The following is a 21,026-nucleotide window of genomic DNA, read 5'->3' as shown; positions in this document are numbered from 1 at the left end:
GTGCCGATGTCTTTACGGTAATTTGCGGTGGTTTACGATGGTTTACGGTAATTCTGCCACCTCGACGTTTTTCATTGGTCGCCAGGAGGCGCACGCGCTGCACTGCGTTCACGACACACGCGCAAGCAATGGCTGCCTGCAGGGACGTGACGAAAGCAGCCGATCACGGAGCTGTGTGCGGCTTTTTTAAAAATTGGTTTGGAGTATAGAAGTGTGTACTGCACACTTCAGTGGGCCGGGCACGTTTCTGTAAACCGCCACCTGCCTTTTGTGTTTGACTGGAACTTTCTCTCGCACCAATGTACTGTTTTCTAAGTTCGTCGGCTTGTCGAGGCGACTAGCCCGCTGCCTTGGAAATAGCTGGCTAGCTTACCGCTTCACCGAGGCTACGTACATAAGTTAAGCCGTCAAATAAGCAAATACCTTTAAAAAAAATATCGAGCGAGTCGACCGTGTCGGACAGCATGTCGAGCTCCTCCGACGTCCAGTCACAGTTGACTTCTATCATGGAAGTGTTCGCCAAGTCCGCGCTGGCGGAAATGTGCAAAGTCGTGGAGAACGACTCGGCCGTCCTGCGCCTGGCGATTTCACGCCAGGAGCGGGAGATCGGGCTCTTGTGGCGCAGGCTGCAGCTGGCGGAGAACGAGGCGAAGGCGGCGAGGCGCGCAGAGGCGCTGAGAGCCGCCACCAGCTCGCGGTCCGTGGGCGTCCAAGTTGACAACGCGGCGGCGGCCGGGCGAGGTGATCAAGCGACGTCGGCAGGTTTATTGGCTTGTAAAGCGCTTTTAATCGATCTCAAAGTGGTGTGCGTAAATGTGACTCGAGAAATATAAAATGCATATATGTAATCCCTCAATCGTAAGCTTAATTCACAAAACCTGAAGTCTTCACACACACTTCATGTTTGACACTGATTCGCAACACTTGTTTGAGTTTTTTTTTTTTTTTTTTCTGTTTACCACAGTTTCCTCCTGGACTGACACAGACTGGAAAGATTCGTCTATTCACTCATTCACACTACAGGTTAGTAATGGACCGGTCTGCCACGTTTATTCCCTATTCTCTGGTTTTCCTGGTGCAATTGTCATGTTTTTATTTATATTTTTTGCTTCATTTCAGGCTGTAAATGTTGACAAGGAACAATCTGAGTCTCCTCAAGTCAAAGAGGAGAAGACTGAGGAAGAGCCCTGGACCAACTCACACTGTATGAGTATGACTGAAACATACCCATTTCGTTCATATACGTATAAACATTTATAATTTATAATATTTAATATTTTTATTAATTCTGAAGTTATTGGTTTGTGGTTAATTTAAGAATTTCTCCAAGGTACAAATGTTAAAGGCGAAGCAGATGGCTGGGAAGAGGACACGTCCAGCACACCAGCTGAAGGTAGAGGACAGTAGTCCACTCCACGAGTAATGACTTGAACGTGTTGCTTCTGCTTGTAACCACCTGTTATTTTCAGCGCTACCATCTAGCCTGTTTAGTTCAGGTGCCCAACAGACTTAGAGAGTTTATCACCGGGGAATTTCCAGTAAGCTGGATAATTGAAGTGAAATGTCAAGTCGTGCCAGTATGAGATTAGGTACACAGCACTTCTATTAAGTGCTGGACTTCACGATTTCAATAGTTTAGCTAATCTTCTATTAAGCTTCTATTAAGTGCTGGACTTCACGATTTCAATAGTTTAGCTAATCCGCTGATCCTTTATGGAATACACACTGAGCTTGGGTGCCATCAAACAATATAGCATAAGACATGATACAACAGAAAGTGGTAAATTGAGCAGATGATGTGTGGAACAGTACACTGTATAGCCCCACATTAGCATGACTGGCCTTAATCTCTGAAATTTGATCAGTATATTGTTAAAATGAGCCATTTCTTTTGAGCTGGATATTCAGCTGATGCCCATGTCTTCTCGCTGTGTTCAGCAGGGGAGGGCACACAGCAAAACGCGTCTATTGATGGTAAACAGTGCAGCGTTTGGGAGCACTGCACAGCAGAGGACCCTGTCCGGTCGCAGCGTGGGCTTCATCAAGAGAACAGGTACCCACAGCAGCATCCTGCTGATGGTGGCAGCCACGTTGTCCAGGAGCAGGAGCACATAGCAAGTGATGCCGCAGAGACCTCCGACAACTGCGAGAAGCGATCGCGCTGCGGTCAGTGTGGGAAGACGTTCACCACGCGCTTCTACCTGAAGATCCATCAGCGCATTCACACAGGTGAGAGACCTTTCATCTGCTCGCTCTGTGGCAAGCGCTTTTACTGCACCTCCCACCTCATCTCCCATCAGCGCTGTCACACCGGAGAGAAGCCCTACAGTTGTGATGAGTGTGGAAAAGCCTATTCACATCTCAACTCACTCAAACTCCACCAGCGCAGCCACTCTGAAGAAGTGGCCCTTGGCTACACATGATGTCTTGAGTAGAATTGGTGCTTAGTTTACATCCTGCCTTTTTTATGCTCTTGTGGGACCAACTTTTTTGGTGGACGAGTCTGTAGATCAGCACCCAGGGATTTTAAGAAAAGTCACTGGAAAACATGTTTTGACAATTGTTTGTAATAAAATGAAAAGTAGTGAATATAGCTTATGTGACTACTCACATAGTCTTATGCAGATGAGTTGATGAAATTCACAATCATCTCTAGCAATCTAAAGCTGGGCAGCATTAACTAGCTTGGTAACCAGGACTGTAATTGTAACTGAAAATTGTTGTACATATAGTTATAACTGTAAAATGTTATACATATTGCTATAAACAGCTCAGCATCACCTGAGCTGAATTAACCCTGTGGCCTGCCATGGCCTTGGGTACTTGGGTCATTTTATTAATAAGATTTTACATGCATACGTTTTCCTGGTGTTGCTGCACATCCAACACTGTTAAATCGTACTGTATATTCAAACAGGTCCTTTTGGTATTGATAATTTAACTGGGTTGATTGTGCTATAGTACTTATTCTAGGGGTGCAATGGTAAAATATTGAACCATTCGGTCTGCCCTGGGGGATTTGTTTTGCAATTCATTTTCAAATTGGTCTAGATATGTCCTGTGATTTGGACATAAGCCCTCAACAGAGCCTGTTAAGCTGTAAACACCAATGGTCCCAAGTTAACTTGTTGTGCCTCCACCCACTCACCCCCTCTCATGCTGTTGTAACTGGAGCAGCGTCAATGAGTTTCTCGAAAAGGTAAAACCTGTAACAGTGAGGGTCCGTGTGGTGATTTGAAGTCGATTTTAGGTTGAACGTGGAGAGGAAGAAAACCACTCACTGAGATTCTGGAATTAACCGAAACCGTTGCCCAAAAACTGAGGTATGTGGGATACCTGTACCATTGCACCCCTACTACTGAGCTGTAGTCACAGGTTTCAAGACATGTACATGCATCTTCTGTTCTGTTGCCTGTCGTGCACTATACAAGAAAAAAGGTTTTCAGTCAAAACACAGTAAAATGTGACTGATAATATCTGTTTTTTGAAAGGATGGTTAGTAGCCTGTAGTTGAATTTTTATTTTTTTAAAAATGACTGTAAATTTATAAAAATACTAGTTCTTATGGTTATTTCACTAACATGTGAATTTTATAAATGGTTTGATACTGTATATTCAAATAAAGATAGTATCTTATGTTGAATATTCAGTTCACTAATTATTGAATTATTAGTTATTTAAAGATGTGTTATCAGTTTTTACATTTTACTTGACTGTCTGTCTCTTTTATTAATTGGCACAATGTGTTATATATTTAGACTAGTGCTTTAGAAAGGAAAACACAATATTAACTTGCAGTGAGTTTTGTGTGTGCCGTTGGTTTGGTTTATCCAGGTAAGTTCTTGAAGGTTTAACTTTAACTGGATTTAATCAGGTAATGGCTACATGGGGTGAAATTTTGTAGGCAGTAAGAAGAGGGCTCAGGAGAATCCTACCTTTGGTGGATTTCACATTCGTTTTTCAGTAATTGAGAGGTAGTGAAGATGATGATGCTTTATGAGTGGAATACTTATTAGCAAAAAAAATATACACAGAACCGAACAAATTATAAAATGTAAATATTGTGGCTGCTTAGACTACGGTAATAGGCATCCAATGCATAGCCTGCATAAAACAAACAGCAACAATCAATACAAAATAATTGGTGTTTGTTTCAAACGATCTGATCTCAGATCAGTACAATTCAAAGCACTTCCATTTAAATTTAATTGGGAGCTGCCATGGCACACAGCAGTGTGGCCTGGCATCTCCAAGGTTGTTCGAATTCTAGCTTGAACCTTGTATGTATTGAGTTGAATTGAGTGTGTGTGCTCTGGTCCCAGTGTCCTGGGATGGGCTCCAGCAGCCACAACGTATAACTAAGTGGTTATACGTAGTTATACGTTATACCACAGACGCTGTAGCCAATCAATCATACTGCAAACTTGGTATAACTAGATACAGTTGAAACCAAAAGTTTACATACACTGTATAAAAAGACATAACTTTTTTTTTTTTTTTTCTTACTGGCTGATATTAAATCATACAAAACGTTCAGTTTTAGGCCTGTTCCCAAAATAATTTCTATTCACTAAATATCTAAACAATGTGTGAGAGAATTTTTTTTCTTTTTTTTTTATTACTTTCTTCAAAGTCAAAAGTTTACATACACCCGTGGCACACCTGTGGATGTATTTAAAGGCACACCTCAAGACGCTGCTTTATTTTGTGACACCATGGGAAAGTCAAAAGAAATCAGCCAAAACATCTGGAAGAGAATTGTGGACCTCCACAAGACTTTTTCATCCTTGGGAGCAAGTTCCAGATGCCTGAAGGTGCCATGTTCATCTGTTCAAACAGTTATGCGCAAGTATAAATAACATGGGAATGTCCCGCCATCATATTGCTCAGAAAGAGAGATGTGTTCTGGTGCAGAATGTGCGTATCAATCCCAGAACAAAAGCAAAAGACCACGTGAAGATACTGGCTGAAGCTGGTAAGAGTGTATTATTATCATCCACAATGAAACGAGTCCTGTACCGACATGAGCTAAATGGCTACTCACAGAGGAAAAAGCCATTACTCCAAAAGTGACATAAAAAGACAGATTTTTTGCAAATACACACAGGGACAAAGACCCTAATTTCTGGAGACATGTCCTGTGGTCTGACAAAACAAAAATTGAACTGTTTGGCCATAATGACCATTGTCATATTTGGAGGAAAAATGGGGAAGCCTTCAAGCCTGAGAAACACCACCCCAACTGTGAAGTACGGAGGTGGCAGCATCATGTTGGGGTGTTTTGTTGCAGGAGGGACTGATGCACTTCACAAAATACATGTCATCATGAAGAAAGAACAGTATGTTGAAATATTGATGCAGCATCTCAAGACATCAGCCAGGAAGTTAAAGCTTGGGTACAAATGCATCTTCCAAATGGACAATGACCCTAAGAAAACTGCATAATTGGTTACAAAGTGGCTTAAAAACAACAGTGTCAATGTTTTGGAGTGGCCATCACAAAGCACTGATCTCAATCCCATAGAAAATTTGTAGGACAGCTGAAAAGACATGTGAGAGCAAGGCGGCCTACAAACCTGACTCAATTACACCAGTTCTGTCAGGAGGAATTGGCCAAAATTCCATTAAACTGTTGTGAGAAGCTTGTGGAAGGATACCCAAAAAGTTTGCCTCAAGTCATTCAGTTTAAAGGCAATTCTACCAAATACTGAGCAAATGTAAGTAAAACTTTTGACTTTGAAAATCTCAAACATTCTCTCACACATTATTTTGAAATTTAGCAAATAGAAATTATTTTGGGAATCCAAACGGGCCTAAAACTGAAAGTTTTGTTTGATTTAAAATCAGACAGTAAGAGAAAAAAAATTGTCTTTTTATACGGTGTATTGGGTGACATTAGCACTAATGTAGAAAAGAACTATAGGCATTCTATAGGCATCTTACATCTGTCACATATTATTCATGAGATTTAGCAAAACCAATAGCACTGTTTTTTAAAAAGGTTTAACGCGAAAACAATACAGTAATGCCTCATTGCAACTGGTTTTAAAACCAATATGTGCCCTTTTCAGACATATATAAAAATAATATGAATGTCCTTTATTTGATGAATTTCTTTTAAAGATTGAATGATAGTCCCACATGCTGTTCCTGGTTATATTTGCAATATTGCTCAGACTTAACCCTAAAGCTCATCCTGTACCAGGATTCTTTACAAGTTGGGTCAGTGAAGGAAATGCCTAAAATACTTTTTAAGTCATGTTTACTTCACACTGTCTGACCTGTGCAAATATGGAACCATAGTAATTTTACTTAAGCATAGTATAGACTGTGTAGCAAATGACCTTTTTGATATGTTTTCCTCCTTTAATTTAGGGACCGTGGCGGATGTAGATGATGCCCTAGCTGCCTTCACGCAGTCAATTTTGCCAAACCTTACATCCCAGCAGTCACTTATTAATGCACTCAAAGGTCTCGGTGTGGAAACACTTGACGATCTGAAGTATGTTCAAGACACGGATCTGTCTGATGTCCTCAGGCCAATTGAAGCAAGAAAACTGATTTCTCGATTGAAAGGTATACATTTTTTTGTGAATTATTGTTTGTACCACATACATGATTGTAATGTGGACCAATCACTGTGATTCATGAGAGTTTCCTCTCATGTTTTTATTTAGGGGTGTGAGTCTGTGGCAGGATTGGTTTCCATTCAGCATCACAAAGGCATTTGCTGTCTTATAGTCCAGGACTATAGAATAATTTAAATTGTATACATAGTTCTTGGCTCTTTAATTGTTGTTCAAAGTCATATTTTTACATTTAATGTCTGTACCTGTTTGTGAGTGTATTTTTTGTACACAAGTTCAGGACAATGAAGCTTCCAACAGTGAGATCACCGTGAGGCGCACTGATGATAGGACTTCAAATCCAAGTTTAGTCAGATGTGAGTCTTTATCAGCTATGCCAACACATTATAACCTTTTTTCACAGCATGTTACCAGCACAACTTGACTCAGATCTACTCTATTTCATGCATCGTTTCTAAATGAAGATATGGTGGTAGTAGCCTAGTGGGTCACACACTCGCCTATGAGTCAGAAGACCCAGGTTCAAATCCCGCTTACTACCATTGTGTCCCTGAGCAAGACACTTAACCCTAAATTGCTCCAGGGGGGAAGTCCCTGTGACTACTGATTGTAAGTCGCTCTGGATATGGGTAAATGCTGTAAATGTAAATGTAAAAAAAAAGTTCCTGGTATCATAAATCCAGCTACCAAGCAGTGGAAATGGGCTTCCAGTCATACAAACAAGCTATTTAATGTCTGCACAACCATTGGGGGCCAGAGCACCCCACAGTTTGAAAAACATTTTACACACTAATAATAATAACCATTGCAAATTAACTGATCAGCCATAAAATCGGCCAAAAGCCTTGCCATTTTGGACATGGTCTGATCCAGTCATATAGCATTACAATTACATTAACTAACTAGCATCACTCGAACCCATATACTTATTCAACACATAAAGTTCAAGAATTGACAGTTTACTTCCAGGTACCTTTTCTGACACATAATTGTTTTGTCACCTGTGATTTTATGATACGTGTGACCAATTTGTCCTGCAATGGAAGTTATGTGGTTGTGATAGAAACTGAGAATGTTGATGTACATTGGAAGATATTCTGAATTATACTTTAATTTTGTTTTAGTCATTCCAAGCCTCCGAGCTGTCTGCAGTGGAAGTGAGAGCTCTTCGTGTGCTGATACTCCATCAGATTCAAGTTTCTTGTCCACACAAACCAGAAAGCAGTATACAGACCATGACTGGCACCATGATTTTGTGGTTCCTTGGAGTAAAATTCCTCACTCAGTAAGAACAAAGTTTGAAAAGCAGGAGCGGCCATCTGGTAGAGAACGAAGGGAGATAGTTCGTCTAATTGTAGATGAAGTCCTGACTGTGTGCCAAAACCCAAGAAAGAAGCATTTGGCTGAGATAGCTCGGAAGATGGCGCTGAAATATCCTAAGAGTTTCAAAGATATTAGTGGCCACCAAACCACTGGCAGTGGGTATGATTCATTAACAAAGCAGTTGCAGTGCAGAGTTGATAACCTAAAGCGAGAGAATGTGAGATTCCAGCTGAAAAGACGTCATACAAAGACACTGAAGACAGAAACTCAAGATGTCAGAAGCAAGAAAACAAGACTGGATTCCTATGGTTGCATTAATTGGCAACCAAGTTGTCTACCATTACAGGAAACCACAAAAACACAAAAGGAGAAACAGGAGGAACTGCTTAATTTGCACAGAGATGGCGTGAAAGACCACAACAAGATTGTGAAGTTGATGATTTCAACATTCCGCGCACAAAGAAAAGACATAGTCACAGGGACTGGAACACATGAGCTTTCGAAGATGTGGCCATATCTGTTTGAAATGTGTGGTTCTAAAGCACATTTTCACAAACTTACAGGAGTCAGCTTGAATGCCAATTTTTATGCAGCAATGTCCAGTAAGTGTGGAAGAATATTGAATTATTTCCAGTCACTGCCACAGGGCCAAAATGAAAAAATCTCAAAGATACTCATCAACTTCGATGAAAGAAGCACGGAAGCCACGATACTAACATGTGTACAGATACTTCTGGTCTACTTCAGTGAAGATGAAGAAAAATTGATGGTGAAAGTGGAGGACACTTGTCTTCCATGTGAGGTCACAAGTGAGCAGCTTCCAACAACTCCCTGCATTGTGCTTTGCGGTAATGAACTTATGTACTGTGTTTTGTATCGTTAACTGAGAATTCCAGTGAGCAAAACCACAAAATCAGTTGTAACTGTTACATCTCTTTAAATATCATTCCATTGTATTCTATTGATTACATTCATATAGCCACATGATTATGATGCTGTTGAATAACACTGTCGTATAAGTTTCAGCAGCTACCGATTGTGCAAATGATCCCAGATCAGAATATCTGTGTCATTGTAACAAGTACAAAGAAATTACTTTACTTTACTTTACTTTATTTGGCAGACGCTTTTATCCAAAGCGACTTACAATGGGAAGACACCAGCAAAAAAAATTAGATGCAGTCCCAGCAAAAAAAATTAGATGCAGTCCCTGAGCTGGAGAGCTATCTATAAATATACACTGCACAAAAAAATAAAGGGAACACTTAAACAACACAACGTAACTCCAAGTCAATCACACTTCTGTGAAATCAAACTGTCTGTTTAGGAAGCAACACTGATTGACAATCAATTTCACATGCTGTTGTGCAAATGGAATAGACAACAGGTGGAAATTATAGGCAATGAGCAAGACATCCCCAATAAAGGCGTGGTCCTGCAGGTGGTGACCACAGACCACGTCTCAGTTCCTATGCTTTCTGGTGAGGTTTAAGGACATTACATCAAATTTGGATCAACCTGTAGTGTGTTTTTGCACTTTAATTTTGAATGTGACTCCAAAGCCAGACCTCTATGGGTTGACTAAATTATCTAGTTTTTGTGTGCTTTGGTTGTCAGCACATTCAGATCTAGGATGTCTTATTTCTGTGTTCCCTTAATTTTATTGAGCTTTGTATTTTTAATGGGACATACAGAGGTCTGTTCATCAGCCTTCCTGAGATCTAATGCCCGGTTTAGTTTTCTAGTCCAAGTGTATTATTTTAAGATAAGATCAACCTTTATTAGTCCCACAAGTGGGAAATTGCTTTTTAAATTGACCATTGATCAGAAGTGCCTTTTTTCAAATAAAGATCTCATGCTTCAGGGTTTGTTATTTCAAGTTTTTTTTATTGTTGCAACAGTTTCAAAGAAATTAGTGGTTACACTGTCGAATCATTGTAATAATACAGTTGCCACTGGTGTCCTGCTCTATAAGTGCAGCATACCAGTGGCAGTGTTGAGTGTTATTATGAAAGTCTTATTTTCAATGGTTCCTTTTCTGTATACAGGAAGTAATGCCCTGACAGCCGACCTGTACATGGTCTCAGTGGACAAAATCATTGTCAACAAAGCTCTGTCATCGTTTGGTGATGCCCTGGTACTGATGTTTACGTGTTATTACATGCTGAACATAAACTATCCAGTGGAAGTCTGTGCTACTTTGGATTTTCTTCAGAGGTAGGACATTAAAATGTGTTTTAGTATGATAAATTCACTGTGATTAAGCAAGATTGCCTTGTGGTCAGTAGTGTGCTGCTGAGAATGGGATGTAAGTTTTCTTTAGATCTCTTTCTACACAAACTTCACAAGCCTTCATGTAGGAATGTATCACTGTGCATTAGTGTATCTATCTTTTTATTATTTTGTCCAGGTAGCAGACTAACTACATTTTGCTCTCTCAAAAGGTACATATTCAAGATTAACCCAGACAAAGGTGCCAAAGTTGACCAGAAACAGTCAAAAAAGCAGTATGCTATGAACCCAAAGGTCCTCTCGCTCATGACAAGCATTGCTGACTTTGAATGATGGAAGCAAGCTGAGCTTCATTTCTGTCCTCCTCATTCATTTAGTCATCTTTATTTTGAAGCATGCTTAAAAAAAAAGAATAAAAACTGTACTATCTACAATAAAATATACATGATATTTAATTCTCTTATGCTTTTTGTATTTGCTCATTTCTTCTTAGATATTCTGAAATATCTTTTGTAAAAGATATTCTGAACTTTATCTTATTTTGAATTGCACTCATTTTTATTTTTTTTTGCATTTTTCCTTCTACTGGTAGCTTACATAAGATATCTTACATATAAGAAGTGTTTTATACAGTGCTATCAGATTACATACAGTTTAAAAGTATAGTTTTAATTCCTATTTAGAACAAGTACCTAGTCTTGTCGTTTTAAATACAGAGGTATTTTAAATCTGGAGATTACCATTAAAAGCAAGTAATTTACAGTGAAAACATGCTTTCACTGTAAATGTCTTTTTATCTGGTGTCACAGATTCAATACTTTTCACAGTGGCTCATGGTGATGTATCGTTAACATTGCTGATCATTTATGTCTGTACAATGTATTTTCTTAATCGGCAGCATTGCTTTATGTTTTTGGAAAAAATGATAAGTATGATTTGTTACCATTTTTGAGAGTAAATTCTTCTTTTTATCCCCTCTATTGTCTGTTTCAATGATTTGTTTTTTTTTTTTTCTTTGTGCACCAGAAAAAAAGAACTCATCACATCTGCAAATACCCACTCTACCTGCATTTATTATATCCAAATAAACCAGACGACTGTCGGCGAGATGTTCTGTAGCCTCAGACAGACCCTTCGCCGTGCGAAAGTGGGGGAGGGGGTGGAGTTTCCAACTTCACTACCCAGAATGCAAAGCGCGTGTTATTGGCCAGTGGGAGAAAGGAAAACACATTACACGGAGTCGACACACTCGCGTCGACTCAGATGTTGCTAATTACCCAGTACAGCCTGGGATTTTGTTACTTTATCTAGTCGGTCAGATTAGCCACGTACGAATTTGCTGAGCAAAATCGCACCAAGCGACTTCGCCGACGTTCGGAAATCTGCGCGGCGGTTCCACGGGAAGACAGTCCGGCTGGGGAGCAGGTCGTGTTCGACAGGAGCGCAGGGTTCGCCGAATTAGACTGTAACGTTAGTCGCTGGTGGACAGAGTTGTTTTCATGGACATCGGGCCAAGTGATTGGCGCTCATTCAAAAACTTGGGGTGACACTTTCTGACTTCGCTCAAACGTCTTGTTGAAACGCGACAAATCGCTGTCGGCCGCAGCCAGGCGCCGCGTCTGCTGTTTTTTTTTTTTTTAAGTCGAAAGAGGAGGCCAAACAAACAAAGAAGGATTTTTCTCCCCCTACAGCGGCTAGCTAGCGGAGATAGCTGGCTGGCTAGCTAGCCTGCTAGCAGCTTTAGCGAGACAATATCGTCGTTTGAGCAACATCTTGACGCCTCGCGAAAATGGCACAACACGGCAGCTCTCACGTCGCCAGCTCGCAAAAAGCACTGATGCTGGAAATGAAAAGTCTGCAGGAAGAGCCAGTCGAGGGCTTTAAAATAACACTGGTGGACGAGGCAGACCTGTACAACTGGGAAGTAGCCATTTTCGGACCCCCCAACACTCACTATGAGGGGGGTTATTTTAAGGTAAAGTCAACTCCGCGTAATAAATCCACATATGTATATTTTGTTTGCTCGATCAAGTGTGTGTTGTGTTGTGTTCGTTTCCCCGTGTCTTATTGTGAAACAGCCTGTCGTAGTTTGCTGGCCCAACTTGTTTCTGGTCGACGGGCTTTGGCGACAGTCAGCTGGCTTTGTTCCATTTTGGCCAAACAGTTCATTTAGTAGATTCCGCAATCTACTCCGTGACCATTAAACCGCGTAAAAAACAAAAAAAAACAGCAGAATGTGTAGTGAAAAGGCCACGCTGTAAAATGGAGCTGGTTGTTTCCCCTGACTAAAAGAAACGGCTAGCTGGGTGTCTTGTCCCTTTGTTCCCAGTCTTTCGAGCTCAACAATGTCAACCTAAATAGCCAGAGCTTAGCTCAGTGATTCGGCATTCGTGCACAGGAAGGAGTTGCGAGGCTTCTGTGAACTGGGCCGGTTTTTTTTTTTATTATTATTTGCGAAGCGCTGGCATAACGTCGAGTTACACGTTGCTAACTAAAAATGGTGTCCGGCGTCTAATGCCTATTCCTGGCGTCGTAGTCTCGCCAGAATTTTTTTTTTTTTTAAATTCCGGCAGATGTAGGGAATTTTGATTGCAGGCAAATCGTTTAGTTTTTTTTTTTTTTGTTTTCCCTTGAGGGTGTACGTCGGAAAAAATAAAGCGATGCGTCTGGAATCTAGGTCGCCGTGGCCATCGCCTTTGTTTACTTTCGTTGCACCCAAAACTTTACAGGTATGGGGCCCTCGTCCGGGCCTGGGTGGCTCCTGGCTGCCGAGAAAGCACGTTTTTTTTTTTTTCTTATATAGCCGGAACATGACTTCTTACGTGCATGTCGTCCCATTGGTAAGAAACGGATCGCCTTGTGGCCGGGCTAAGATTACACGGTGCAGGGTTACAAGGCTGCTGCTGCTCGACCTGCCAAGATACGGCAGGCCATATAGCTTAAAACCATCGTTTCATTAGAGAGAAACTCTGTAAGTAAAAACGTCCCTATCTCATCCTGGTTTTAACCTTTTATTGAGTGTGTTATGATGAAGCCAAATTTATATCAAGCAGCTGACATTATCAATTTATCAAACAGGTTAATACCAAGTTCTCCACCCTGTTCAGAGATTGGCTTCTGTTGACACGGGCGTATTTCCCTAATTCTGGGGTGGATCACTTCTGCTGCTTAAGGATGTGGGTGTGATTGGTTCGAATGTGTGTCTGTGGGGGTAGGATAAGATCCCGTTTGGCTGCTAGTGGGAGTGTTCTTGAGCATTCTTTCTCTTGTCGTTTTGACTTGCTTGTCTCATGTTTTGCTGCATGTCCCTTTCTTTTTCCCCCACTTGATTTTATAATTTATTTATTATTTTTTATTCCAGGCTCGCATCAAGTTCCCCATTGATTACCCTTACTCCCCACCGACCTTCCGCTTCCTCACCAAAATGTGGCATCCAAACATATATGAGGTGAGAGCTGCTCCCTGCACACCATTAACTTTGACCTGTTGTGTGTAATTGGCTTATAAACCTCTACCCCACATTTGGCACTGAAACGGGTTACTTGGGCAATCTATACGTGAGGCGATAATCATATCCAGTATTGTGTGTTAGACCCCTATAGGCTGGTGGCTGTAACACTAGGCTTTGTTTGTTGAGCTGCAGCCCCTGGGCTAATGCTTCGTTTCATGACTGGCTGTCCTTGTTTTCTCTTGCCCCATTTTGAAAATCACCTCACAGTTCACAGTGTTCTTCAGGAACCCCAGGCAGTATTTGCAGAATGAGGACCTGCTTAGTCCTGTTTTGAGTTTTAAAATGGATTGGGGGACATTTTGAGAACAAGCCCAACCTTGATGTAACAGTAGCAGTCTTGTCGGACTAGTTGGCCACTTTTTCCTTTTTGCCGTTTCTATAACTTTACACCCCCAACCATATGAACTAAATGACTACATTTGACTGTGCTACTGCTCTGTCTGGCCTCATTTTTATTCTATTGTCTACATTTAAGGCTGTTTTATTCTATACCTTGTTTTCAAGTTAACTTAAATTAATTTATGTTCTGATAGAATGGAGACGTGTGCATATCTATTCTGCACCCACCAGTGGATGATCCACAGAGTGGGGAGCTGCCGTCAGAGAGGTGGAACCCGACCCAGAATGTCAGGTATGGTCTACTGTGCTGTTCTCACAAATGCTTATATCTGTTTGCAGGGTTTTTTTTCCAATAATCAACAGCTCCAGTTATAATCCAGGTAGTAAGTGCTTTTATGTGTGGGGCAGGTCAAAGATTTCTTGGTGTTCCTCAACCAAGAGTCTAAACTGTGTCAGTTTGGTTTAGAGCTCAAGTGTCGAGTTATATTAAATACATAAATAGGTTTGCTTAACTTCAGTTCAGTGAGTCAATTTAGTATTTAGTTAATATTTCTACATTTGTCCGTTTCGGGTTAACAGTACTGTCCCACATAGAATGTGGCAATGGTCACTTGGCTGTTACAGATATGGCTCTAAAATATGTGCCAAAGGGTTGCAGGTTCGAACCTGTCAACCAGCCAGGTGTTCCAGAGGAACTGTTCCCCAGGTGGCGTCCGTGACTGTACCGCACTGTGGTGTTTCACGGTGACAAGTAATCAATAATGATAATGAGACTACGTTTTTTTCAAATGCGCCTCAAGGAAAAGTGTTTTTCTTACCATGCTGTAGAGGCCATTGCCAGTTGTACAGTTGTAGTCTACCTTAAATATGTAGCTGTGCGGTTGCTCTCACCATTTTGTCCAAGTTGAATATCCTTGGTTCTTATAACCCACTATATAAACACACATCACCTTGTACTTAATTTATTTTAATGGTGATTATATTTGAAGATGTTTTCTTTGTGAATAATGATTGTTACTTGACATTACAAAAAAGATATGAATTTACAAGTTGTACACATATATGCGGACCCTTTCTGGACCAGTTTGATTAAATCAGATTAAAAAAAAAAAATGTTATTTTAATAAAAGGGGCTGCTCCAGGAGAGGGTATGAAAACACCACACTAAGATGTGATTAGTTTCTAGTAATCAGTTTTCTTGAGCACGCCCTGCAGTACAACCTAAGAATGTGGCAGGTTGTGCCTGTTGAACACACACACACACACACACACACGCGCGCGCTGAAGGCTGCTTACTGTTTTTCCCCTGTTGTGTCCTGTGAGTGGGATTTAGTTAGAATTTTTGAAGGAGCATGACAAGTCGATCAAGTGGCCTTTCTCTGTCAACATTTTTGTTAAGCAGAAACTCTGAAGTGATTATTAGTATACAGCAATTGGAATTTTTTCAGATTTATTTAAAGTAAAAAAAAAAAACACGTCTTGTTTATGAAATGCTCATGTTGGCTGCACAGTCCTGTTCACTTTTGGTTGATTTGTTGAGACCAAGGTATTCTTTTGTTTAATTGCATTAGCCACATTAAAACACACCTCCCATGTCGCCACTTGTTTTTTTTTAACATGTTAACCTAAATTGTTCTCTTCTAGAACAATCTTGCTGAGTGTCATCTCCCTGCTGAACGAGCCTAACACCTTCTCCCCAGCCAACGTCGATGCTTCCGTCATGTACCGCAAGTGGAGGGACAGCAAAGGAAAGGAGTGCGAGTACACTGAGATAATCAGGTCAAATTACCTTACACATCCTCTAGCCATGGCTCCCCAAGATCATCCATTTAATTTATGTATTTACTTATGTACGATTTTGAGTGGCTGGATCTGTTTAATTTAAAGCAGAAACACTTTGTACTTTAAGGAATCTGCACTTAAAGGATCGAATTCTCTGCGATTGGTCTATTTTTGGCATGGTACTGCAGTATTATACAATGATCCATTTAATTTCAACTTGTTTCTGGTTTTCTGCAAATGTGGAAAATTTGTGTAGTTATGTGTACTCCATGGTTTATTGGTCCAGATGGATGAACTTTTACCAATAAGACTGGCATAGTATTCATGCTATTGTACTTAATCCGTGCTTTTCCACATCCTGTGTTAATTTTGCAGACCTCTGGGTATTATTCTAGTTCTTCCCCTGGTCTGTCTGTACATTTGCAGTCAAATGTTTCCCAGAAATTTTGTCTTGACTTAAAGACACTATGTGCTGAACTGTTCTTCTTCTTCATTTGTGCAGGAAGCAGGTTTTAGCCACTAAAGCAGATGCTGAGCGAGATGGGGTGAAGGTGCCCACCACTCTGGCTGAGTACTGTGTGCGTACACGGGCACCACCCCCTGACGAGGGTTCAGACCTCTTCTATGATGACTACTACGATGAAGAGGAGCTAGAGGACGATGACGATGATGAGGAGGAGGACTGCTGCTATGCCGAAGATGACTCTGGGAACGAGGAGTCATGACAAAGCCCCATACCTCATGCCCTTTTCCCCTATACCACTCCCTCCCATTCCTCTATCACGAGCTACAGCATGCAACCCATCCCCCACAGCATACCTAGTCTGAGCACACTTGTGTTCCGGCTACAGAACAATCTTAGTTTTTATTTCTTCATTTTTAATATGAAAATTGCACCTGTTTCTTTGTTTTTCCCCACCCTGTTGCCACTGTGTCCACCAATAGGTCCTTAAGCACACGTCCTGTCCGTTAATGTTATTATTTTACTTTTCCATTTTTCCCATTCTCTACTGCAAAGACTTTGGTTTTCAGGGACTACTGGCTTATAAAGAAATTAAAACGGCTAAAAGGTGTTGTGATTGAGGCCTTGCTGGACCCATCAGTGTGATCCTGCTTTTTTTTTTTTTTTTTTTTTATTATTCTCTGCTTTTTCTTGAGTTGTTCGCTTCATCTGAGAAAAGAAGACCGTTCTCCACTGCAGCCCTGAATTGAGAGCCGGAATCAAATAGACTAGTTCAGCAATAAAACGTTTCTAGTTCTTGCATAAGGGCAGGTCAAACGTTTGCATATTGTACAAACTACGACTCCTTGATCAAAATCCCATTTCCCTGATGAAGGAAGCTGCTGTCGCATGTGCTGTCAGAATAAAGACTCTCAAAGCTGCAGAGTTGAGGGCAGGACTTGAGACGAGTGGAACTGGCAGGAGGCGGCTGTCTTTCTTTCAGTCTCTGAAAATCACGCCATTGCCTCTTGCTTGGTAATGCTGTGGCTGAAATTTGACACACTCTGACCTTGGCCAAGCAGTGGCTCAAATGTACATCGTGACTCACTGGCAAGGATTCACCCGTTTAATGAAGAAATGCACACTTGTAATGCTATGAGTGAATCAATCATATTTGGGGAAATTGATTTTTTTTTTAAATAATTTGTTTTGGTTTGTTCAAAATGAGTGACTTCCATTATCTTCAAGTGTTTTTAATCTGGAGAATTTATTTAATCTGTGCATAGGTTTGTTTGTAGAGTGGTGGGTGTTGGATTACCATACAGCAAAGTTATTTCGCTTTAAGGGTCTAATATATTGTGAATTTCTGGGTGACCACATATGGTAAGAGTAATTGAGAATGTTGTCGGCTTTGAAATTGTTTTCCCTTCTCCCTTTCTTGCATCTCAAGACTGGTGTTGGTCGTCAGCAGAACCATTGGCTGTTAATGCTACATTTGGAAAACTGTTTTTTCATCTCAGGACAAAAACTGGCTAAAAAAAAAAAAGAGAGAAGACAACGTTGCAAAAAAAAAAAAAAAAACTTGAGGTTTTCTTTTAGCTGCGGACAAATCAACCAAGTCCACCAGTTTATCTTGTGGATCCCACACAGTTTACAAAGTTACTGGTTCTGATATGCACACAGCTGTTCAGATGAGCTTGCAACTGACCTGTATTTTTTTTAACGGTTTGTTGGCCTATTTAAAATGAGGAAAAATAAAGATCTTTATTAGAAAAGTGCTCGTCTCCACCTGAATTATACAGACCACATAGACTGCACACATGTATATGCTTGTATTATGAACAGTTTAATTATGTTTTAACATTTTATTCCTATGATGGTCTGTTTTTAATACAGCTGGAGGTTTCTTGCAACTTTGCATTTTTTTTTGTTTTTGTGGAGAACTCCATGTCTTCCAGGACTTAAAGGAAACGACTCAGTGGTCTAAAGACCATATTCTTTCATCCGAATGTCAGTCACTAGAAGACTAGGCATCATTTGTGGTCTTGAAAATACCCTGGCTGAAATGAGCTGGTGGCAAACTGATAAACTGGAAAGACTGCTTAATTTGACTACGGAGCGATCCTCAGGTTTAAAGGTTTCCTCCACGACAATGACCCAAGACAGGAGTGACAACAGGAGTGATGTGGCCTGGCAACAGTAAAGATCCATACAGCTCTGATTAAGACTAAATTATGATGCTAAACATCAGAGCATCTTTAAAATAACAGTTCTTTCCACATGTTCCAAACCATACCACAACCATATCAGGAGCAGGAGGAATCAGAACCTGGTAGAGACCCAGATCTTAAAGGTGTGAAGCTGTGGCATTACCTTCTGTTCCACTGACTGGTCCGTGGAGATTTCAGCACCAAACTAAAGTTGGTACTGTCCAGCTACTGTCAGCCAAAACCAAGATCCAACTATGAGGTTTTTAACGTTAGCAACTTCATTAAACGCTGTAGGAGCTGGAATCACCACCCATGGGTTAGGTGTTCAATACCTGCAAAAAATGGTCTTAGGCAGAATGACCAGTGGACCAGTGACTGGCTAATGGGCACCTGAAGTGCACTAATATGAGAGTTATCAAAGAAGTGTCATTCAAATGGCTGAAAGATATTACTACATTAATAACTTTCAAGTACATCCTGTGTACCAGTGTCCACCACCAGAAGTGCCCTCAGTGGCTGTATCTCTGTGCTCATCATTTAATTAGAAAAGAAATTGCATCAAGGTTGACTGTGGGAACATACATTGGAGGAGACACTGTGATTCTCTAGGGCAGGGGTGGGGAAAATCGAAGCTGAAGGTAGCCCAACTAAATTTTTACAGCCCAAATGCAGTCTGGCCAGGTCAGCAGCACAAAGGGGCTCTGTAAAGCGAAATAAAAATCTTCAGTATTAGGTTTGATTTACCACTGAAGCCATATCAATGAATCTGACCCATTAATTGGCACAGTTGTAATGGGCCAATACAATTTAAAAATGACTAAATGGCATGGATCCAGTGGCATGGCAGAAAGATTGGGCCACAGATTATTTTTTAAAAATCAGTTTGCTCCAGAATTCGGGACGGCCAAATGAAGAAGAAGTAGGGGGTGGGGGGGGCAAGGCCTTTAGGCTCCATTACAACACGCAGAGTGTGAGAGTAAAATGGTGTTTCCGTAAGATCCAGCAGGGGGCAGTATTGCACCAAATCTCGGATCATTCACGTCGTCTGAGACGGTGTTAATCTGAAGCGCGACAAAAAAACGAAGCCACACGAAGGATCAATGCATACAACTAAAAAACCTCTCAGTTTGTGTGTGGTTTTCTATGTAATATGCACGCCATGCGTTGCCATGTGACAGTCACAGTGCAATTTCCAATTGAATTCTTAATGGAACTTTAAAGGTCAATTACTTTTCACACAGACAATTAGCGTTGGAGTGTAGTGTTGAATCCAGGTGAAGGATTCTCCTGCCATCAGACCCTCCAGTGCCAGTGTTCAACTAGCTAATTAAAGCAATATATCTTGTCCTCTAACGAGGATTTTTATGACACGCAATGAATCCTTGCTTTGGTAGTTGGAATCCTTCCTGGTCGGACAGATCAGCCCCACCTTTTATATTTTGATGCGCCCTCTTTATTGACAGCTGCCTACGTGGGAATACCGTGTTGAAGAAGGCCGGCCTGAACTCAGCCCCCTGCTCATTTGCGTTTTCATCTCCCGCTCTGAACCCATCCCCTGGCCTCCATCTCCTTTCCCGTCTTCTGGGCCAAGCCGGCTCTGTGAGGTTACCGAGCTATTTGCGAGTGTGTGTTCGAATCCGTGAGTGTGTGTGACATGTCTCGGCCAGGAGGAATTATCTGCATGGTTGGGGAGTCTGCCCTCTTCGGTTGGATCTCATGTTTACCCTGTATGCTCACCATTTCATCCTTAGGGTGCCCCAGAGGACACAAGTGAATGAAGAGTGTGAAGCAGGAGGGAGAGAGGGAGGGAGAGAGGGAGGGAGGGAGGGAGAAAATAACTTGTTGCCAAATGTCAGAAAAAAAAAAAAGTGTAGCAGCGGCGTTGCTGTAGCAACCATGGTTGTGCTCGCCGCTTTGCTTTTCCCCATCATCTTCTCCTTCTCCAAATCTCTCCCTCTGTTCCTTTTCTCTTTTTTTTCTGGATATTTTGGTCTGTTTCTTCACAGTTTCCCTCTGTTTTCCATTTTAGCGAAGCAGTCAGTGGGGAGGCTGGGACTGGCGAGATCTGCAGAGCCCAATCCAACAGTTTCCCTCGCACACTCCGCTTTTTGTCCCTCTTTGTGTTGCAGGGATATTTTTGATGCTGCAGACATAACATGAAACCACCTGACTTGCTTTCATTGTCCATAACCATCTATAGAATTGACTGGGACTTGGGGCAGTAATCATTTCGGGCTATTTCTGGCCGATATTTTGCCCAGTAAAAAAAGCGCCTCCAGTAAGTAGGTGGTTTTTTACTGTTGTCAGCAGTGGGTACCGGTGAGGCTGGGCTATATCAACGCATGCCTTCTTATGCATGATGCGATGGAGTCACTATTCTCAATTTCTCCCTGAATCAAGGTTGGCGTTGTCGGCGCAGACAACATTTCCATGAAAGCAATAACTTTTTATTTGTCCTGGATCAAGTGACGAATACCCCGGTGACAGTGCAATTAAGCAGGAGTCCCACGTCTCGCCTGGACTCGGATGAGACCTGTTGTCTTTACTCAAATCACCCAAAGCCAGCAGTGGAGGCAGCCAAAGGGAAAGGACCCCGATAT

General features: G+C 41.3%; 2 protein-coding genes across 9 annotated transcripts; both read left to right on the top strand.

The window, feature by feature from the left end:
* Positions 1 to 89: 89 nt before the first annotated feature.
* On the top strand, positions 90 to 11,118 carry LOC114787569 (uncharacterized). 8 transcript variants are annotated; one of them, XM_028975215.1, is made up of 10 exons: positions 90 to 741; positions 965 to 1,023; positions 1,120 to 1,210; positions 1,331 to 1,393; positions 1,939 to 2,229; positions 6,376 to 6,576; positions 6,863 to 6,943; positions 7,712 to 8,758; positions 9,959 to 10,127; positions 10,355 to 11,118. In XM_028975215.1, exons 1-10 carry the CDS (start codon positions 465 to 467, stop codon positions 10,473 to 10,475), a joined length of 2,400 nt encoding a protein of 799 aa, XP_028831048.1. In that variant the 5' UTR covers positions 90 to 464; the 3' UTR covers positions 10,476 to 11,118. The 8 variants fall into 8 exon arrangements, with proteins under 8 accessions (XP_028831048.1, XP_028831047.1, XP_028831046.1 ...); XM_028975214.1 differs by having other exon boundaries at positions 90 to 762; XM_028975213.1 differs by having other exon boundaries at positions 90 to 774; positions 1,120 to 1,204; positions 1,942 to 2,229.
* A 248-nt stretch (positions 11,119 to 11,366) lies between these two features.
* On the top strand, positions 11,367 to 16,898 carry LOC114787578 (ubiquitin-conjugating enzyme E2 R1-like). The gene is made up of 5 exons (XM_028975240.1): positions 11,367 to 12,117; positions 13,504 to 13,590; positions 14,187 to 14,284; positions 15,637 to 15,771; positions 16,277 to 16,898. The coding sequence occupies exons 1-5, from the start codon at positions 11,932 to 11,934 to the stop codon at positions 16,497 to 16,499; spliced, it is 729 nt and encodes a 242-aa protein (XP_028831073.1). The 5' UTR covers positions 11,367 to 11,931; the 3' UTR covers positions 16,500 to 16,898.
* Positions 16,899 to 21,026: the final 4,128 nt, after the last annotated feature.

Source organism: Denticeps clupeoides, chromosome 4 (genome assembly GCF_900700375.1).
Source record: "Denticeps clupeoides chromosome 4, fDenClu1.1, whole genome shotgun sequence".
NCBI lineage: Eukaryota > Metazoa > Chordata > Actinopteri > Clupeiformes > Denticipitidae > Denticeps > Denticeps clupeoides.
This window is presented reverse-complemented; position numbering and strand designations above follow the sequence as displayed.

Coding starts and splice junctions, on each gene's coding strand:
- LOC114787569 (XM_028975209.1), top strand. CDS start 465: ATGTCGAGCTCCTCCGACGTCCAGTCACAGTTGACTTCTATCATGGAA. Junction 1,394..1,938: donor GTCCAGCACACCAGCTGAAG/GTAGAGGACAGT, acceptor CGCTGTGTTCAG/CAGGGGAGGGCACACAGCAA. Junction 10,128..10,354: donor ACTTTGGATTTTCTTCAGAG/GTAGGACATTAA, acceptor CTCTCTCAAAAG/GTACATATTCAAGATTAACC.
- LOC114787578 (XM_028975240.1), top strand. CDS start 11,932: ATGGCACAACACGGCAGCTCTCACGTCGCCAGCTCGCAAAAAGCACTG. Junction 12,118..13,503: donor ATGAGGGGGGTTATTTTAAG/GTAAAGTCAACT, acceptor TTTTTATTCCAG/GCTCGCATCAAGTTCCCCAT. Junction 13,591..14,186: donor GGCATCCAAACATATATGAG/GTGAGAGCTGCT, acceptor ATGTTCTGATAG/AATGGAGACGTGTGCATATC.